The 16,937-nt window shown below is 50.9% G+C and overlaps 1 protein-coding gene across 1 annotated transcript; it reads left to right on the top strand.

Annotated features, from left to right (window-relative positions):
• Positions 1–3,930: 3,930 nt before the first annotated feature.
• Positions 3,931–16,773, top strand: LOC112445442 (liprin-alpha-4-like; the record flags this gene model as incomplete). The annotated part of the gene is made up of 10 exons (XM_059884397.1): positions 3,931–4,431; positions 5,490–5,591; positions 6,063–6,227; positions 7,322–7,423; positions 7,645–7,848; positions 9,758–9,904; positions 11,295–11,429; positions 12,623–12,706; positions 14,415–14,638; positions 16,446–16,773. Coding segments are annotated over exons 1-10 (1,653 nt in total), but the record flags the coding sequence as incomplete, so codon positions are not given.
• Positions 16,774–16,937: the final 164 nt, after the last annotated feature.

The following is a 16,937-nucleotide window of genomic DNA, read 5'->3' as shown; positions in this document are numbered from 1 at the left end:
ACGGAGGCCCTGGGAGAGGCTGAATCCTCTGGTCGTGGGAGTCACGGGAGCCTCAGCATCAGAGGTGGAGGGGTGAGCCAGGTTCATCCACGGGGGTGCAGCCCTTCACTCAAAGTGGGGGAAGAACGCCATGTGTCACCCAGTGTCCGGGAGGCTCCCCTTGCCCTGGTGGGCTGTGGGCACAGCCTTGGATGACCAGGAGTCTGCAGCTCAGTAGGGGCTGAGGCTGGCACTGAGTGAATCTTCAGTGAGGTTTTTTCCTTAAAAACCATCCTAAGTGACTTCAGCTCCATTGCTTTTTGCCAGAAACCTACAATGATCCCAAGAACTTTGTACACTCCAAGAGTGGTGACTGGATGTGGAGCCCAGCACAGACCCAAGTCAGTCCTGCCCTGAGTCCCACGGGCCAGCCACACCATGCCCCTTCCATGGCCTGGCTTTCTTCTGCCAGGACCTTCAGAATGGTGGGAAGGCAAGTGTGGCCTCGAGCTGGGGGTGCCCAGCGTGGGCTCCTAGCCCCTGGGAGTTCCCTTGGGACATCTGGTGGACCATAGTCCCCACTGCCGTCGGGCAGCTCTGTCTCGGGGAATGTTGTGTTTCTTTGCTTTTTTTTGTGATGCAGCACTGCAGTTACTCTCGGGGCAATTGGGAAGTCTGCTGGTGTTACATGCTCCTGCCTTAGATGGGGAACATTATTGCTGCATTGACGCTGCTCACTCCATACTGGGAATCTGTTAAACACAAACGGCAAGCGGAACAGAGAAAAACAGAAAAAGAAAAATGGAGAGTTGCTTGGTTGCTTCAGGTCTCACCTGTGATTAAGAGTGTGTACAGCCTGCACATGAACCCGAGTTCCCACACCTGCCAGCTATAAGGTGCCAGGCCCTGATTTTAGAACCCTAGCTTCACTAAGGGGTCACTGACAGATACAGTTTTTGTGTATTTCAGGTCTACATTGTGATGACTTGATGCCCATAGAATCATGGAATGATTGCCCAACATATGCATCGCCTCACACAGTTAACTCTGTGTGTGTGTATCTTTAATGTTCTTATAATCCATGGAGAAGGCAATGGCACCCCACTCCAGTACTCTTGGCTGGAGAATCCCATGGACGGAGGAGCCTGGTGGGCTACAGTCCCTGGGGTCTCTAAGAGTCGGACACGACTGAGTGACTTCACTTTCACTTTTCACTTTCATGCATTGGAGAAGGAAATGGCAACCCACTCCAGTGTTCTTGCCTGGAGAATCCCAGGGACGGGGGAGCCTGCTGGGCTGCTGTCGACCCAACTGAAGCAACTTGCAGCAGCAGCAGCAGCAGCAGCAGCAGATGGAGCTGGATGCCATGATCTTCATTTTTTGAATGTTGAGTTTTATGCCAGCTTTTTCACTCTCCTCTTTCACTTTCATTAAGAGGCTCTTTAGTTTCAGCCCCTGGAGGCATTTCTTATTCCCCTTTCTGTCTTTTCTCCACCATGAGGGGCCCCATTTATAGTTTTCAACAATGTAGTTTAACAACAGGCTCCTTCAATATATTCTATACTTTTTTCCTTCTTATATATATTTTTTTAACCTATCTATCCTTCAGTTCACTGATCCTCTCTGCAGCTACGTCCAATTTGATGTTAAGCCCAGAGACTGAGTTCTTAAATTCAGTCACTGTTACTTGAAAGTTCTAGAATCGGTTTTGATTCTCAGACGTTTTTCCTTTTGTCAAGTATATTTTTGAACTGGTGAAGTTTGCATCTGATACCTCTAGCATACCTCTGATGTGCTGATATACATCTGATACCTCTGGATCTGTTTCAGTTCTTTTTCTCTTTCCTGTTTGTTGTTACACCCTTTTTGCTTTTTTTGGTTGCATGTTGGACATTATCTTTGGAAAACCCTAGAGTTTCTGGTGATGCTGTCTTCTCCAGAGGTTCCTCTGAGGCAGACCTCTAGTGGGGACAGAGCTGTCTGTTCACTCAGGGCCTGAGTGACTTGAGGCTGGGGTGTCCTTGTAAGCTGAGTCTCAGCAGCCTTCACCCACCTTCCCCCTGACCGCAGGGAGGAGCCCTCCAGCGTGTCTGTCTGGAAGCCTGGGGTGCTTCCCGTGGCCTCCCCCGCCCCCTTCTCGCCCAGTCCTGAAGCCCACCATCTGCCTCCCAAGCACCAAGAGGTGATTGATACTCAGCGCTCAGCCGGTTTGGGCAGAGTGTTGGGTATGTTTTCTGTGCCTCCCTTTTCTTGGGGAGCTTAGTCTCTAACATCCGGACTGACTTATCAGGCCTGAGCTCGAATTTTTGTCTTCCCAGCCCAAGGAACCATCCAGAGCTGTGTTAGCCAGTACCCTCTGCTTGACTTTTTCCCTGCCTTTTCTTCCCAGAGTCAGCTTTGTTCAGATGCCCCGAGGGAAGGAGTGGCCCTCTCAGTGTCCAGCTCCCTCACTGGGCTTTTTTGAAATCTTGGATTGTGGCTGCCTAAGGACCTCTTTTTAAAATGTATTTAGCTTCTGTAGCTCTTGGTAGGCTGACCCACAAGCTGCCTGTGTCTGTAACTGCAAGTGGGGAAGCCCTGGGTGTCTTCTCTCATCTGAAGCCACATGTAAAATTCACAGTAATTATATTGATCATCTTTGATACCGGGGAAAACAAGAACCAGAGGTCCTCCCTTAGTACCCACGGTTGTGTTTCTGATCAGAATCCCCAGCTTCCCCGGGCTGTGTCAGCACCACTTGAACTTGGAAAGAAGGTGAAGCAAGCGGCCCATGCGGCCTGGGGACAGAGGAGCCGGTCTGCCCTCCTCCCCTGCCCCTGACGGCCCAGGGCAGGCCTTGCGATGACGGGCTGCTGGTGGTCAAGGAGAAGGCTGAAGAGCCAGGGGTTGTGTGAACTGTATTGTGTGACGTGGTCACGTGTGTGTTTTCTTTTTCAGTTTGAAAAAATGACTGCTTTTAGTCTTCCCTCCAGTTTGACTTTAAGGTTGAAAATGAAGATTTTATTCTTAAAGTTGAGCACAGTGATTTTACAGTCTTTTTGAAAGCAACAGTTGAGGTTTTAAAAAGACATCTCAGAGAAGTCCAGCAGATAAAGCGAAACAAAAAGAGAATGTGTTCAGGGTGAACTGCGAGTGGGACCCCAAACTGTACTCTGTCCCTCCCAGAGTCCGTAATTGCTGAGAGTGGTGGATATAGGGCCCCAAGCACCCTGGGGACCGAGGTCCTCAAGTGACAGCTGAGGTCCCGGCTGAGCCAGGAGCAGTGTGGCCTGTGCCCTGGTGAGTGGAGAGCCGCGAGGCTGGGAGTGGGGCCAGGAGAGGGGGTGGGAGACTCGGGCGTGGAGGGAGGGGCAGCACCTGGCGGGGTCTGGGAGGCGCTGGCTGTCGCGGCTCGAGGCAGGGACACCCCTGAACCTCCACCGTGCAGCCCCCCCAGGGGCAGAGTTGTCTGGCATCCCAGGGTCGAAGTTAAGAGGGCGAGTTCGCAGCAGATTGACGGAACTCCTGTACCCACTGTGGGTTCATTTTAAGTGCCTGGAGTGAGGTTGGTCAAGCCCTTGCTGAGCTCGAGTGAGGGAGTCAGTCAGGGAGGACCGAGCTCAGGGTGAGAGTGAGGGGCAGCTAGCATGCTGAGTCCTCCTCACCTGAGTGGGTTCTGGGGACACCCTTGAGTTCAGGGGTGCCCTTTCAGTAGCCTCACTGGAGGCTTGTTTGGGGGGTGAAGGAGGCAGAAGCCCACTTAGAAGACGTGCTCATTCCTAGTGGTGGTGCTTTCTGAAGCAGTTTATACTATTTGGTTCGACGGTGAACCAGTATCCTTGCAGGGTTATGTTTGATGGTGGGCCTGAGCTGTGGGCACGGCTTTCCTTCTCCCACACAACACACTCACCTGACATTTTTTTGGCAGCCCCTCCCCCGTCTCTGCACCCCTGATGGTGGGCTTAAGCCCAGCCCCCCTGTTACCATGGAGCCCTTGTGACTGAGTGGGTTCCAGGTTCCGGGCTCCTGGGAGACATGCTGGAGGCAGAGCCTTCGTGCCATTTCTTCTAGAGACAGCAGTGCTGATGGTCATAGTGTGAAAGCGGTGTGTGTGAGAGTGGTGTGTGAGAGCGTTGTGTGCGAGAGTGGTGTGTGAGAGCGGTGTCTGAGAGCGGTGTGTGTGAGAGCAGTGGTCGTAGTGTGAATAGTGGTGGTCGTAGTGTGAGATCAGTGGTGATAGCTCCGGTGCTGAGCTATCTAACCGTGAAACAGCAGTTGCCCCCGAGTGGGGGACTGCCCCCATCCGCGAGGATGGGTCGCAGAAGGGCCCGCCTATGGGCACTTTTCCAGTGCTGCAACCCCAAGGCGAAGGCCAAGACAAGGAAGACCTTGGCCTCGGCCCAAGTTCTGGAAGCGGAGTGGACTGACATGAGAGCAGCCGGGGGCTGGGCCTATCGGATTGGCCCTTACCCGGTGAAGCACTGGGGCTGTGTTTCATTTTGTTTGCATGGCTGTGGGCCCTGCCGGGGGTCCCTGCCAGCCAGGGCGTTTTGCCCTTCTGGGCAGGATCGACCCCAGCAAGTTGACCTTGTAGGTGGTTGTGCAGGTGCTGCGTGGAGGATGGCCGGGGCCCCACCAGAAGGGAATCACTGGCTGGAGGAGTCACTGGGGCACGTGGATTGAGCTATAGAGTCAGTCCTTGAAGCAGAAAGGCTAAGCCCCTTATCATCTCCCATCTTACAAAGCACAGAACAGTGTGTCTAGTATTTTAATGATGGCTACCTACTGCTTACATGTATAGCATACACCCTCATAGCTTCACATGTCTACTACATGCCTCTTACAAGTGTTGGGCAGTGTTCTAGGTGCTTAATACTCAGTGTGTAGTAGGGGATATGCAGCCCAGGACTTTTTTTACATGTGCGAGGAAAAATAGAAGAATGAAAGATGCCGTGTGGTTCAGTTTGAGCAAGTTCACCACGTGGACGGCACCGCGTGCACGAAAATTGTGATAAAATACATAAAACATGAATTTAACCTTTTAACCAGTTTATTGAATGACTGGGTGACTTCAGTGGAGTCAGGCTAACAGATGGCTATGGGGTGCCATCAGCCTTTTTCCCAGAGGAACACTCCAAAGCCTGGTGGCCTTGTAGATCTTCCCTTTCTTCTGCCCTCTCCCCAGTGGTTCTAGGTCACTGGTCTGTGTGTTGTTTAAGAACCTCTTTGTCCACTTTGTTGTTAGGTTTATGTTTAGGAAAGTTTCTCAGACTTCCCTGGGTCTTGAGAAGGCAGGCTTGGATTCCGGGTTCTCCCCTGCCGCGTGGCTGCCAGGTCAAGGTGGAGGCTAAAGGCCGGTCTGAGTTGTGGTGGTCTGTGTGGTCTTGGGGTCAGCGGACCCCTCTTCTCCAGAGGGGCAGGGAGACCCTCTGTGTGGAGCCTGGAGAGACTTGACAGGGTCAGTCTTCAGTCTCGCTCTCTTTTTAATTTGTGTTTTCATTTAGTTACTTACTCATTTAACTGTTTTCTAGGAGTTGGCATCCCCTACGGAAGAACTCAGTGCATGCCGAGAGCAGCTTCTAGCAAGAGAAAAAGAGATAGCCGAAATGAGAGCCGAAAGGAACAACACCAGGGTCAGTAGGGGGATTCTCACGTGTTGACACTTGCCCCTCGGGGGTCACCACTGGGTTCCGTGTTGCTGTCTTTAAACTCTGGCTTGTTTTCAAGTCATTTTTCACATCTTCCCACTGAGCAGACTGGGGTGGATCCGATCGGGGTTCTCATACTTTGCTTCAAATTTATGATGAGAGCTAATATAATTTTAGTACATTTGAGGGGGGAGTTCTCTTAACTTACATTTTTGTCCATGCTACAGTGTGTGTGAGGTCTTAGTTCCCCGAACAGGGATTAAAACTCAGGACCCCTGCACAAGTGTGGAGTCTTAACTACTAGGCCACTGGGGAAGTCCACTCTAACTTTAGACTGAACTGGCAGGATTCTGACTTGCCTTAGCATGGTTTTGGTGTTAGCGTGAGGTTGAGAAGAGTTATCGGCCCTGAATTCAAGTATGAGGTTGAAGGTGCTCCTTTGGCCCTGCCCTGCAGCTGCTGCTGGAACACCTGGAATGCCTGGTTTCCCAATATGTGCCATCACTCCGGATGACAATGGGCAAGCAGCAGGCGCAGTCCCCAGCCGGCATGAAGAGCGAGGTGGAGGTGCTCAAGGCACTGAAATCACTGTTTGAGCACCACAAGGCCCTGGACGAGAAGGTACCAGCCACCCGGCCGTCCTGGATTTGTACACTTGCTGCCTTGTTAGGTGGATGATGCATGTATTTATGTAACTAGTTGACTTTTGAGCTTCTTGAATTCTTGTAAATACATTTTTTCTGTAAGAAGTCAGAATTTTATATGGTTAAAAAGTGTTGCCTGTGTACATGCTCAGTCATGTCCAAGTCTTTGCGACCCTGTGGACTGTAGCCCACCACACTCCTCTCTCCCTGGGACTTCCCAGGCAAGAATACTGGAGTGGATGGCCATCTTCTACTCCAGGGGATCTTCCCGACCCAAGGATCGAACCTGCCCTCTTGCATTGGCAGGTGGATTCTTTACCACTGATCCACCTGGGAAGCCCCAGGTAAAAAGTATTAGTTGGCATAAATGTCTCAAGATTTATTATATTCTGTATATCAATTTGCAATTAAAAACTAGGTAATAGAATTAGTTTAGGAACATTTTTTTTCCTCTCTAACTTAGAATTTAAAGCTGTTAATAAGCAGATCTTCTTGACATTAAGGTCAATGAGATGCATTAAATGTCTTCTGTTACAGCAGCCGTGTATTGGGGTGAGTGTACACTAAGAAGTGCACTAAAGTATATACACACTTCAACACACAGTGACTCGGCCCCTTTTATTTCAGTTGAGAGTGATTACGAGGAGCACTTGAAAGGTGTAGTTTGTTAGAAGAAGAATTAGGTGCCACACATAAAGAGAGAAGTTTGATCAGTCATCGTGTAATTTCAGTGAAGGGTTTGTCATTTGTATCCTTTCATTTAAAAAAAAGTATGAAGGCTGTAGTGGACGTCAGATGTTATTTATCTTTCTGATTGAGGACCCTCCCACTTGGGTTATTTTAATGACTAGTAAACTAGACTTGTGGCTCAGAGCTGCAGAATCTCTTAAGTACCCCTTTGTCCAATAGAAGACAAATTCTGACTCTAATCACCTGGTTCTCTTTGGGATGGATAGCATCACCATGTATTTTCTTTTTATGCTGTATTTTCAGTTTTGAGTTGAGTTTTTCCAAATGGAGTTTTGCTGTCTTTACTAATTTCTTTATTCTGATTCAAACTTTTGGTTTTAGCTGATGATTCTTAAAGAGAAGAAAAACCCGGAAAAGATACTGATGGATGGGGTGCTTGATGTAAATCCCAAGCAAGAAAACATGCCAAGTGCCAATGGAAAGGCAAGTCCTCGGTCTCACTCTCTGTCTGGTTCTCGTCTTACCATCCAGTCTGTGCGGGGCTGTTGGGACCTGTCACCAAAGCACCATGTAGTTCTGTGTGACTGTGAGGGTCGTGTGAGCTCCAGAGCACAGAAGGCAGTTTTGACCTCACCGGTTGCCCGGAAGTGCTGTGTTCCCTCCCTCCCAAAACAAGGCTGTCTAAGGCTTTCTTTCCCCCTTAGAGAACCCGTGAGGGCTCTCTGGCTCGGGTGATCCAGCTCCAGGAAATCATAAACAACCAGTTGCGAGATCAGAGCCAGATGAAGGAGCTCCTGGCAGCCCTCTCTGCGCAGGTGGCAGACCTGGAGGAGGACCTGGACATGGCCAGGAAGGATCTCCTCAAGTCCGAGGAAGTCAACGTGAAACTACAGCGGGACGTCCGCGAAGTGAGTGACGGTGGACGGGTCTGTCGTCCTGAGGTGGAATGTGGGTCCCTTGTTCTCCCGGTGGTCTCAGCCTTGGGATGGCTGCGTGAGCAAGAGCAGAGCTCTGGCGAGACCACGACTGGTGGCCTCCCTGCCTCTGCGTCGAGGTCTCGGGGTAGAAGAGGCCTGGTCCAGACGGTCCATTGCAGTGGACCAACATAAGGGCAGCCCTAGCGCTGTGCTGCAGCCTGGGTGTGGACTGCTCGTTTCTACAAGTTCTAGGGGCCTAGTGTGTTCCTTTTTAAAAATTCATTCATCCGTTCATTCATTGATTTGTATAGTTGCTTTACACTGCTGTGTCAATTTCTGCTGTACAGCAAAGTGAATCAATCATATATATATATATGTACACACACATATCTCCTTCTTTTTTAGATTTCCTACCCATTAACTTCACCACAGAGCACTGAGTAGAGCTCCCTGTGCTGTACAGTAGGCCCTTACTCACTGTTGACTTTATGCACAGTATCAGTAGTGTATGTGTCAACCCCAGTCTCCCAGTTCATCCCCCTACCTGCCTGTTGAATGTATTCCCGATGATGCTGAAATTTCCTTCTGATTCCCTCAGGCGAGTCTGGTGACGTCTGTGGAGCCCGTTCTCTCGGAGAGATGGGAGCATGCTGTGTGGGCTCTGCTGAGGCAGCTTGCCTGGCCATCTTCTCTAGTTTTCTGAGGTTCTGCTCCTTGAAGGGATGTGTGACAGTGACACCGGCGGTCAGACAAGACGAGTGGCCTTTGCTCACCCTCAGATCCTCAGGCCCATGCTGTGTAACCATGTAGAATCATGATGTTTCTGGTGGTCATGTCTGCGGGTGTCATGATTTATGAGACACTACCTAACAGTCATTGTGAAAACAGAAGAGTGCTGGGAGCTCAGGCCTCCTCCTGTGAGCCTCAGCTTTCCTTTGTACACAGGCAGACAGTGCCCACCCTGCCCCACCCCTCCACCGTGAGACCGTCTCAGAGAGAACCCCTCCAACATGTGTTCCAGCAGGTGTACTTGTTTAGTAGCTTGGTGTGAGTAATTCTGTGTGAGAACTCAAAACAGAAGTATTTGCACATATTTGTATAACCTGTTCACATTACTCTGGCAATAGGAGGAGAGTAGGTGGCAGAGTTTAATATGTAGAGAATTCTGGAAAAAGCGTTTTTAAGACCTTTCACTTTTAATGTTAGGACAACACTGGTTACTTAGTGACTACGGAGGGACCTGAAGTGGATTTTGAGCTGGCAGACGGGAGTTGCACCAGCAGCAAGTTCTGGTCCTGGTGTGAGCATTTCAGACATGTGGTGTAACTCTGCTTTAGAAGAACTAGGCTTGAGAAGGCTGCTTCCAGTTGTGTTACACTTTGACTTCTGTTTCCACTCATTGATATTCTTACTTTAATTTTGAGGAAATTGCATGAGATTTTTTCCAACTTTTACCCGAGGAAATGAGCCTCAGAGCTCCCTGTTGGATCTGTTGAAGGTCCCTCCGTGTTCTGGGTCAAGCCCGCCTGTATGGTGTAGGAGACAGAGGTCCTCATTTCATGCCAGATCCCTTCCCTCCTGGAATTCTTGCAATGACAGGGTAGTTTAGTGTACTTTTTGTTTGCTGTTTGGGTTTATTATGTAGAAAAGAAGCTTGGTAAATCAAGTGGCCAGACAGACATTAAGACAGATGGGTGCCATCGTGGCAAATGTGACATTTGAGGTAGGCGCGTTTTTGCTCACATCTAAGAAAACTGCCATGTCTAGGAGTTTAATTTTGAGGATGCTAATTTTATGTTTGATTTGAAACTTAGGATTTAGTCCAGCATTTTTACTCTTAAGTGTGCTGGAGTATTCCACGATAATGACTTACTTTTCTCCTCTGTAATGCCCGGTGTAGGCCATGGCCCAGAAGGAGGACGTGGAGAAGAGAATCACGACACTTGAGAAACGCTACCTCGCCGCACAGCGCGAAGCCTCCTCTGTGCATGACCTTGATGATAAACCTGAAAAGGAAATCGCAAATAAGGATTCTCTGCATCGACAGGTAATGGCCTTTACTGACCTGTGTCTGACTTTTATAGTAGTGAATACTGGAGAAGGAAGGTAAAGACCTTTTCATGTGACTCCCATGTTGGAAATCAAGTCCCAGTGTAAAGTTCTTATGACCCGAAAATACTGTGTTCAAAAGTGTGGATGTACATCATGATAAATCAACTGTACTGAAAGGAAATCCAATGTTTAAAAATTGAGGGTGACTGCAACTTACAGGTTTGAATGATTTGGGATTTGGTTTAACCATGTTGTGGAATTCCACTCCTGACGCTTTTGTTTTACTTGAATCTGTTGGCTTGTTAGCATTTTTCCTGAAAGAGCAGAGAGCAGCAGGGAACTTCATGGCAGCTGGCTGCCTGTTGGGAACTGGGGTCAAAAGGCAGGGTTAGAGCTCCAGTCTGATTAGGGTTGGTACTTCCTATGGTTGGGTGAGCTTTACTCGCTCCTGTTCCCATGTCATCTCAGATAATCAGGACTTACCCAGGAAAACCAAATCTGGCTTCTCCAAAACAAAGTGAGTCAGTCTGGTGTGTGACAAAGTGTATCATTGGCCCCACCACAAAAATAGAATACTAGAAAGCCATTGAAATTTATGATGTGGAATGCTAAGTAAGAACATTACGATATACAAAATAATGGCTGTAAAAGGCAGATCAGAAAATACCACGTACCATATGCTTTTGTTTTCTGAGGGTTTTAAAGCATATCATATTGTTTATGTATGTACATAGAGTAATACATACAGAGAAAACATAAGAAACCTGCTTAGAAACAAATGCTAACCTCTCAGGAACCCAAGCGTATAGATACTTTAATTTTTTTTCCTTTTCAAAAAAGAATCTGTCTAAATGTTCTACATTGAAAGTTTTTCAGAGTAAGAAGATCTGTTAAAAGAATAATCGTGCATTTACAAATATTAGTTGACTGGCATTTCACCAGGCACACTCTGATCAGGTCTGTGTTTCAGAGGAGATGAAAGCCATGTTTTGGCTTACAAGCCCGTGGCCATCTGCGGTCGGTAGGGTTCCCTTCAAATGATGATTCTGGTGATGTTTTAAGAAGGGTCAGTACTGAACCCTTATTCCCTTAACTTGTCAATAAGAATGAATACGCTTCTACAGATAACTGATCTTCTTTAATATATAAGAACTTTTTTTTTTAAGACTTCTTTGGGGACGTTTAGGAAAAGCAGATACTCTGGCAGGAGGTGTTCTGCCCACTGAGACCAAGCCCAGGAACACTGAGAGAAAAATTACCGTGACGCAGCTCACGAAACAGAACTAATCCAGTAGAGACGTGCATTTAGGTTTTGTCTCAGCTTACTAAAAACAGCAGAGGCTACACCACTTGGCCTGTTTGGATGCTCTGCTCTCCCTTTGTAGGAGGAGGATGAAAACCGACCATTGCAGGAGCACCTGGAGCTGGAGGAGCAGAAGCTGCAGCAGACGCTGCTGAGGGCGGAGACGCTGCCTGAAGTGGAGGCTGAGCTGGCTCAGCTGGTGGCCGCGCTCTCCAAGGTGCTGCTCTGGGTCCCTGGGGGGCGGGCGGGGGAGGGCCTGTTCCATGCTGTCCCACCGTGCCCCTCCCTGTGCTGCTCAGTCCACAGAGGAGCGCAGACGCGGGGGGCGTGCTGCCCGGCTGGGATGGGAGCGCGCCCTGAGTGTCAGACAGTCCCCGCTCCCGTGTCATCGTTCCGTTAATTTCCCTCGTTTTGTCCCGTGTTCTGTGTGTCCCCAGGATACTTCAGCTCCGAGTCACTGCTGCTCAGAGTTCAGTCAGCAACTCAAAGCCTAGCAGGATAGAGAGCTAGAAAAATCCCATTCTCGTTTAAGAGATGGCCAAAATAGCTCTGTAATGAACACAGGTTTAAGTCTTTATTCATACATTGTTGAGTAAGTCACAGCGGGGCATGGTGCAGACCCGGGGCCCCACTCCCAGCTTGCAGTCCCCGGGAGCCCGCGGCTGAGAGGCCATGTCCCGGAGACGTGGCGCTGCTGGGGGCATGGTCCCCATAGCCAGCCAGCCACCCCGTCCCTCTGATGGGAAAGGTGTGGCCCCGCACTGTTGGTGGGTACTGGCTGGGCATGGAGAGGTGGGCCTGTGCGGGCACGGCTGTCCGGAGCGTTGCCCGGAGCTCAGTGAGCAGCTGAGGGGCTGGCCAGTCGTGGGAGGCCAGTGGTGTCGTGTGCTGGCAAACCCAACCAGAACAGGGTCACTAACGGCCGCCAGGGGGCACCCTTCTGCCTGTGATCTTCCTCTCAAGGGTTGGTTTCTTCTCTCCCCTGACATCTCTGCTGTCTGTCCTGGGTCGGCCTTGTAGTCTGAACTTTGGTCTTCCGGAAGCTCTGTCACTAAGGAGGCTAAACTGTTGGAACTTATCTCCCAGCTTAGGAAGGTAGAACGTGTGTTCTTGTGAGTCCCGTGCTTGCCACTGCCCTGCCCGCGCTGGCTCAGCACAGACAGTCTGAGGAGGGGGTGCAGCGGCCGCGGGTGTGGGGCCCGGGGCGGGGACGAGCACGTCTCCTCTCACGAGCCGGTCACCAGCACCCTCCGTCACCCACGTGTCACACTCGAAGCCGCGCTGGCTGCTTGAGCAGGCGTGCGGGCGTGCCCCCCACGAACCCGGGGCCAGTGGTCTGCACAGAGCATAGCCCGCTTGCATCAGGACAGGGTCGTTGCGAGAGGAGCTGACGCTGTTCTTGGCCGACAGGTGGAAGAGAGACACCATAACATCAAGGAGAGGCTGCGCCAGATGGAGGCCCAACTGGAGGAGAAGAACAAGGAGCTGCTGTGGGTGCGTGTGCTGATGGGGAGGCCGCGTCTGGGCCAGAGATGCGGCTTGGGCGGGGGCCGCCGCTCCCGTCTCTGCCATCGAGTGTGTGTGTGTAGCCCTGTCTGCTGATCCAGGCACCCAACCTCGGGAGCAGGGCCAGATGTGGTCGCCCGTAGGCTGGGGCCAGGGGGTCCCCACGTTCAAAGAGGCTGCTTGTTGCTCTGAACAGCCAGGCCGGGGAGCTGCTCGGGATACAGTTGGACCTTACGAGTGCACCTCAGACAAACCCGAGGGTGCCAGCCCGAGGCTCATTGGTGCCCAGGTGTGGAGGTGTTTGCCTCGGACGTGTCGCTGGAGTCCCACATGCCCGACTGCTGGTCCAGACATGGTGTGTGTGTGTGGGATGGCTGCTCCTATGCAGGAGGAGAACCGTAGTTCCGTTGTGACAGAAGGCCCATCAGGAATGGGCGATGGTGGGGGCTCGCATCAGAGAGTCCTGAGAGAGGTTTCCCAGAAGGGTTGGCCACACGGTGATACAGACCATTCAGGAAATGGAGTGGGGATCCCAGGTCCAGCCTCAAGTGTTAGTACTGTCCCCACCATACCTGTGTTCTTGGGGCTGACTGCAGAGCCTCACACATGGGCTCCCAGGGGGCTGTGGTTCTGACTCCCATCATGAGACCTGCAGTGAGGCTCCCTCCGTGCTGAAGCAGAGAGGTCAAGTTCTCCCAATCAGGGATGCACTTCCTTACTTTCAGAACTGCTACTCAGAGGCTGTTGAGATTGGGATGCTGTTTATGACTAAGCCAATTCAAAGTCAAGTTTTGTTTTGCTTTAAAAATATTGGAATGCCGATGCCTTATTGGGGAAGCTGTGACAGGTTTTATTTCCGTGGGCTCAAAAAGGGGTGGCCGAGCCCTGGGGAGGGGTCGTGACAAAGACAGAGGGCGAGGGTACTGGCCACGGGGGATAGGGAGCCGGCAGGCCAGCACCTCGAGGCTGCCCCTCGGTTGCTTTGTGGTCATGTCTGGGAAATCAAGGCAGGACCTGGGTGAGAGTGGGGCAGTGGGGGGAGACTTGTGGAGAGAAGGGTGTGAGAGCGGGAGGGCGGCACGGGGCCCAGCAGGCACTCTCCCGTGCGTCTCAGATGACAGAGCCGCCCTCGCGGTGTGAGGGGCCATTCCCAGAACAGCCCGAGGGCCTGTGCCCCGAGAGGAGAGCCGCAGAGGGGCTGGCCCTCCTGTCCCCTGGCTGCCCCTGCTCGCTCCTGTCTGTGCGTGTTCAGACCAGCCTGGGAAACGGAGGGCTGGGAACCCGCGAGGACGGCACTTCCCGGTGAACTAGTACCAGTGATGACCGCTGAGGGGGACCCAGCGGCTGGGGAGCTGAAGGATTTTTTTCTAATTTTCCTTCAGCCTGGCTGACAAGAAGCATGGATGTATTTTTTTAATGTTCGGTTTTTGTCTCTGACTCCATCAGCCCACCCTTGTGAATAACCTCATAGGATTGCCTTCCGTCCACACTAAGACCTGAGTGTCACCGGGCCATCTAGGAACTGGATTCTCCTCCTGCCCGTTTCTTCAGTGCTGCTCGCTTAAGAGATGGCAGTGTCTCATAAGCATGGCCCATTTGTCCAGAGTCAGGGCTTCCATGTAAAATTGTGTTCAGTTCCTGACAGACTTGAGCTGCCCAGAATGTTGCTGACGAGACGTGGTCCTCTCGTGCCCAGGTGCAGCCCCTGAAGGATCAGGACCGGGAGCACGGGCGGCAAGCCAGCGTGCTAGCCAACGTGGCCCAGGCGTTCGAGAGTGACGAGGGCACGTCTGACAGCGAGGGCGACGGGGTCACCCTCTTCAGCTCGGCCGCTCTGCTGTCGCCCAGCGGGCAGGCCGATGCCGAGACTCTGGCCGTGATGATTCAGGAGCAGCTGGACAAGATCAACGAAGAGATCCGGTGGGTGCGCCTGAGCCCAACTCCCCGGAAACTCAGTTTCTCTGAAGAGCTGTCTTCTGCTTAGAGAAGTCTGAGTGTTCCATAGTAAGAAAACTGACTTCAGGTCTGCTTCAAGAAGTTTCCGTTCTGAGATTGCCCTTGATTATAGAGCTCAGTCAGCCAGGGCATTCTGTCCAACGTGTGGTGTCAGCACTCTGTGGGGGGTCGTTTTGGGGTGTCCCCCTCTCAGCTCTGGGCCCCAAGGTGGGTGAGGTGCCGAGGTGGTGTCCCCTGCGGCCCGTGCACCCTCTGGCACTGAGGGTTCGTCCTCATGTGTCCCTCGGAGCCTCCCACGTTCTGGTGAAAAGCCACCTGGAACAGAAAAGCTGGGGTTCTGGGGTTGGCAAATTCCCACTCAGATCTGCATTTCCTTTTTTAACTTAATACAGTGTGAAGATTGGCTTGTTGTAAGATAGTGATATGTTACTGTATGTCACTCTCAGGACATGTGTTTGAGTTTTTTCTCATCTCATCATATATATAAAGTTGTTTTCTTTAGACACAGTCTTGGCAGTTCTAAACAGTTTACAAAACAGGATAGAACCCAAAGGCCCGCCTCGTGGTGAGCAGGGGCCTTGGGTCTGGGTGCAGCCGGGTGGCTGGGGGCCCCGAGGCCCGCCTGGTGCCACACCCGCGCACACTGTGCCTGCCTGTCCCGAGTCCACGTTCAGAGTGGCCGCAGGCGGTGGCCCTGCACAGGGCCTGGCAGAGCTGCTGCTCAGATTGTTCTCGTCCCGTCAGCCCTGGCCGAGGTGCCCGTTCCTGCCGGTCGAGTGCGGGGGCTCGGGCAAAAGGCAGGGGTGAACGCCACAACCAGCAAACACAGATGTGCTACCTGCACTTTTGACGCCGAGACAGACTGCTTTATGGGCCGTGTTTGAGCACAGACAAGCTCAGAAAGACTGTTTTTTCATCCCCATAGGAAATTTGGAATGGTTATATATTAATATTTTTATTTTTACAGCAAGTTGTCAGGTAAAAGTGATTTTTCCTTATGCAACAAGTTGACTTGATGTAAATGGTAATTCTGTCCATCAACTTGTCAACACTGAAAACTTTCAAATGTATAAGTAGAAGTGAAACTGGAGAGTTTACTACCTGTAAGGATCTTGTATTTTAATTTGAAAAGCATTTATTTGCATAATCATGTATTTAACCTGTATATAAAATCATCCACGACACATTAGGGAGAAGAGCAGTAACTGAATTCTAGGTTAATGCAGCACATTGACATGATCCAGAAACTCACACAAAGCTGGTGGAGAACTTCAAGTGATGCGTTTTACATAACAACCTTAGAAAAAAAATTAAAAGATCAACTCAGCACTTCATCTGGTCTGGAGACTCGTGTTTAGAAACTCTAGCTTGCTCGTGAATCGCTGTTTTGGTTATACAGAGTTCCTGATTCCCAATGGAAAAGACTTGAGGCACTGACGTGCATCTCTGCCCTGAGAGCAGAAGGTAAAGGTTGTCAACTTCAGGTATCTCCTTACACGGAGAGAGTCGCCACCCAGACCCCATCAGAATGGTAGAGTAAATAAGTCAAATCAAACGTGAATGATCAGGGGCCACTTTGTAAGACTCAATGATAAATTATTCTAAGTTTGAGACTATTCCAAAGAGGGAAAGTTGAACCTTTTTGCTGAGGTGTTAATTGAGCAACTGTTCGTGGAATTTGCTAATCGTGACACAGAATGCAAGCCCAAATTTGTTGTCCAGACACATTCCTCTGCTGACAAAGGCAGGTGATGATTTTCTTCTATTTTAGGTTGATCCAAGAAAAGAAGGAGAACACGGAGCAGCGGGCCGAGGGGATTGAGAGCAGGGTGGGCACGGGGAGCTCAAGCAACCTTCGTCGTTTTAAATCCTTGAACTCCCTCAACCTGAATGCCACCTCCTCGCATGCCGGCTCCTGCCCGCCCAGCAGAGGGCGCTCCAAGCCCCGAAGGAGGCGGCACAGCCCAGCGCGGAAGGTAGACAAGCTGGGCATCATGACTCTGGTATGTGTCGGCCTCCTCCCTGCCGCGTCCCTCCCCGAGAACACTACTTTTCTTTTGTTTGTTTGTTTTTTCTCTTTTTACCCAGAAGAAAGTCAGGTACATTTGCTACGCTCAGAGTCTAAGATTTTTAAAACTGCTAGTCTTTCATCGGGCTTCCCTAGTGGCTCAGACGGTAAAACATCTGTCTGCAATGCAGGAGACCCGGGTTCGATCCCTGGGTTGGGAAGATGCCCTGGAGAAGGAAATGGCAGCCCACTCAG

Source organism: Bos taurus, unplaced genomic scaffold, assembly GCF_002263795.3.
Source record: "Bos taurus isolate L1 Dominette 01449 registration number 42190680 breed Hereford unplaced genomic scaffold, ARS-UCD2.0 Leftover_ScbfJmS_14, whole genome shotgun sequence".
NCBI classification, from domain to species: domain Eukaryota; kingdom Metazoa; phylum Chordata; class Mammalia; order Artiodactyla; family Bovidae; genus Bos; species Bos taurus.
Note: the sequence above shows the minus strand (reverse complement) of the source record. Positions and strands in the feature narration are given on the sequence as shown.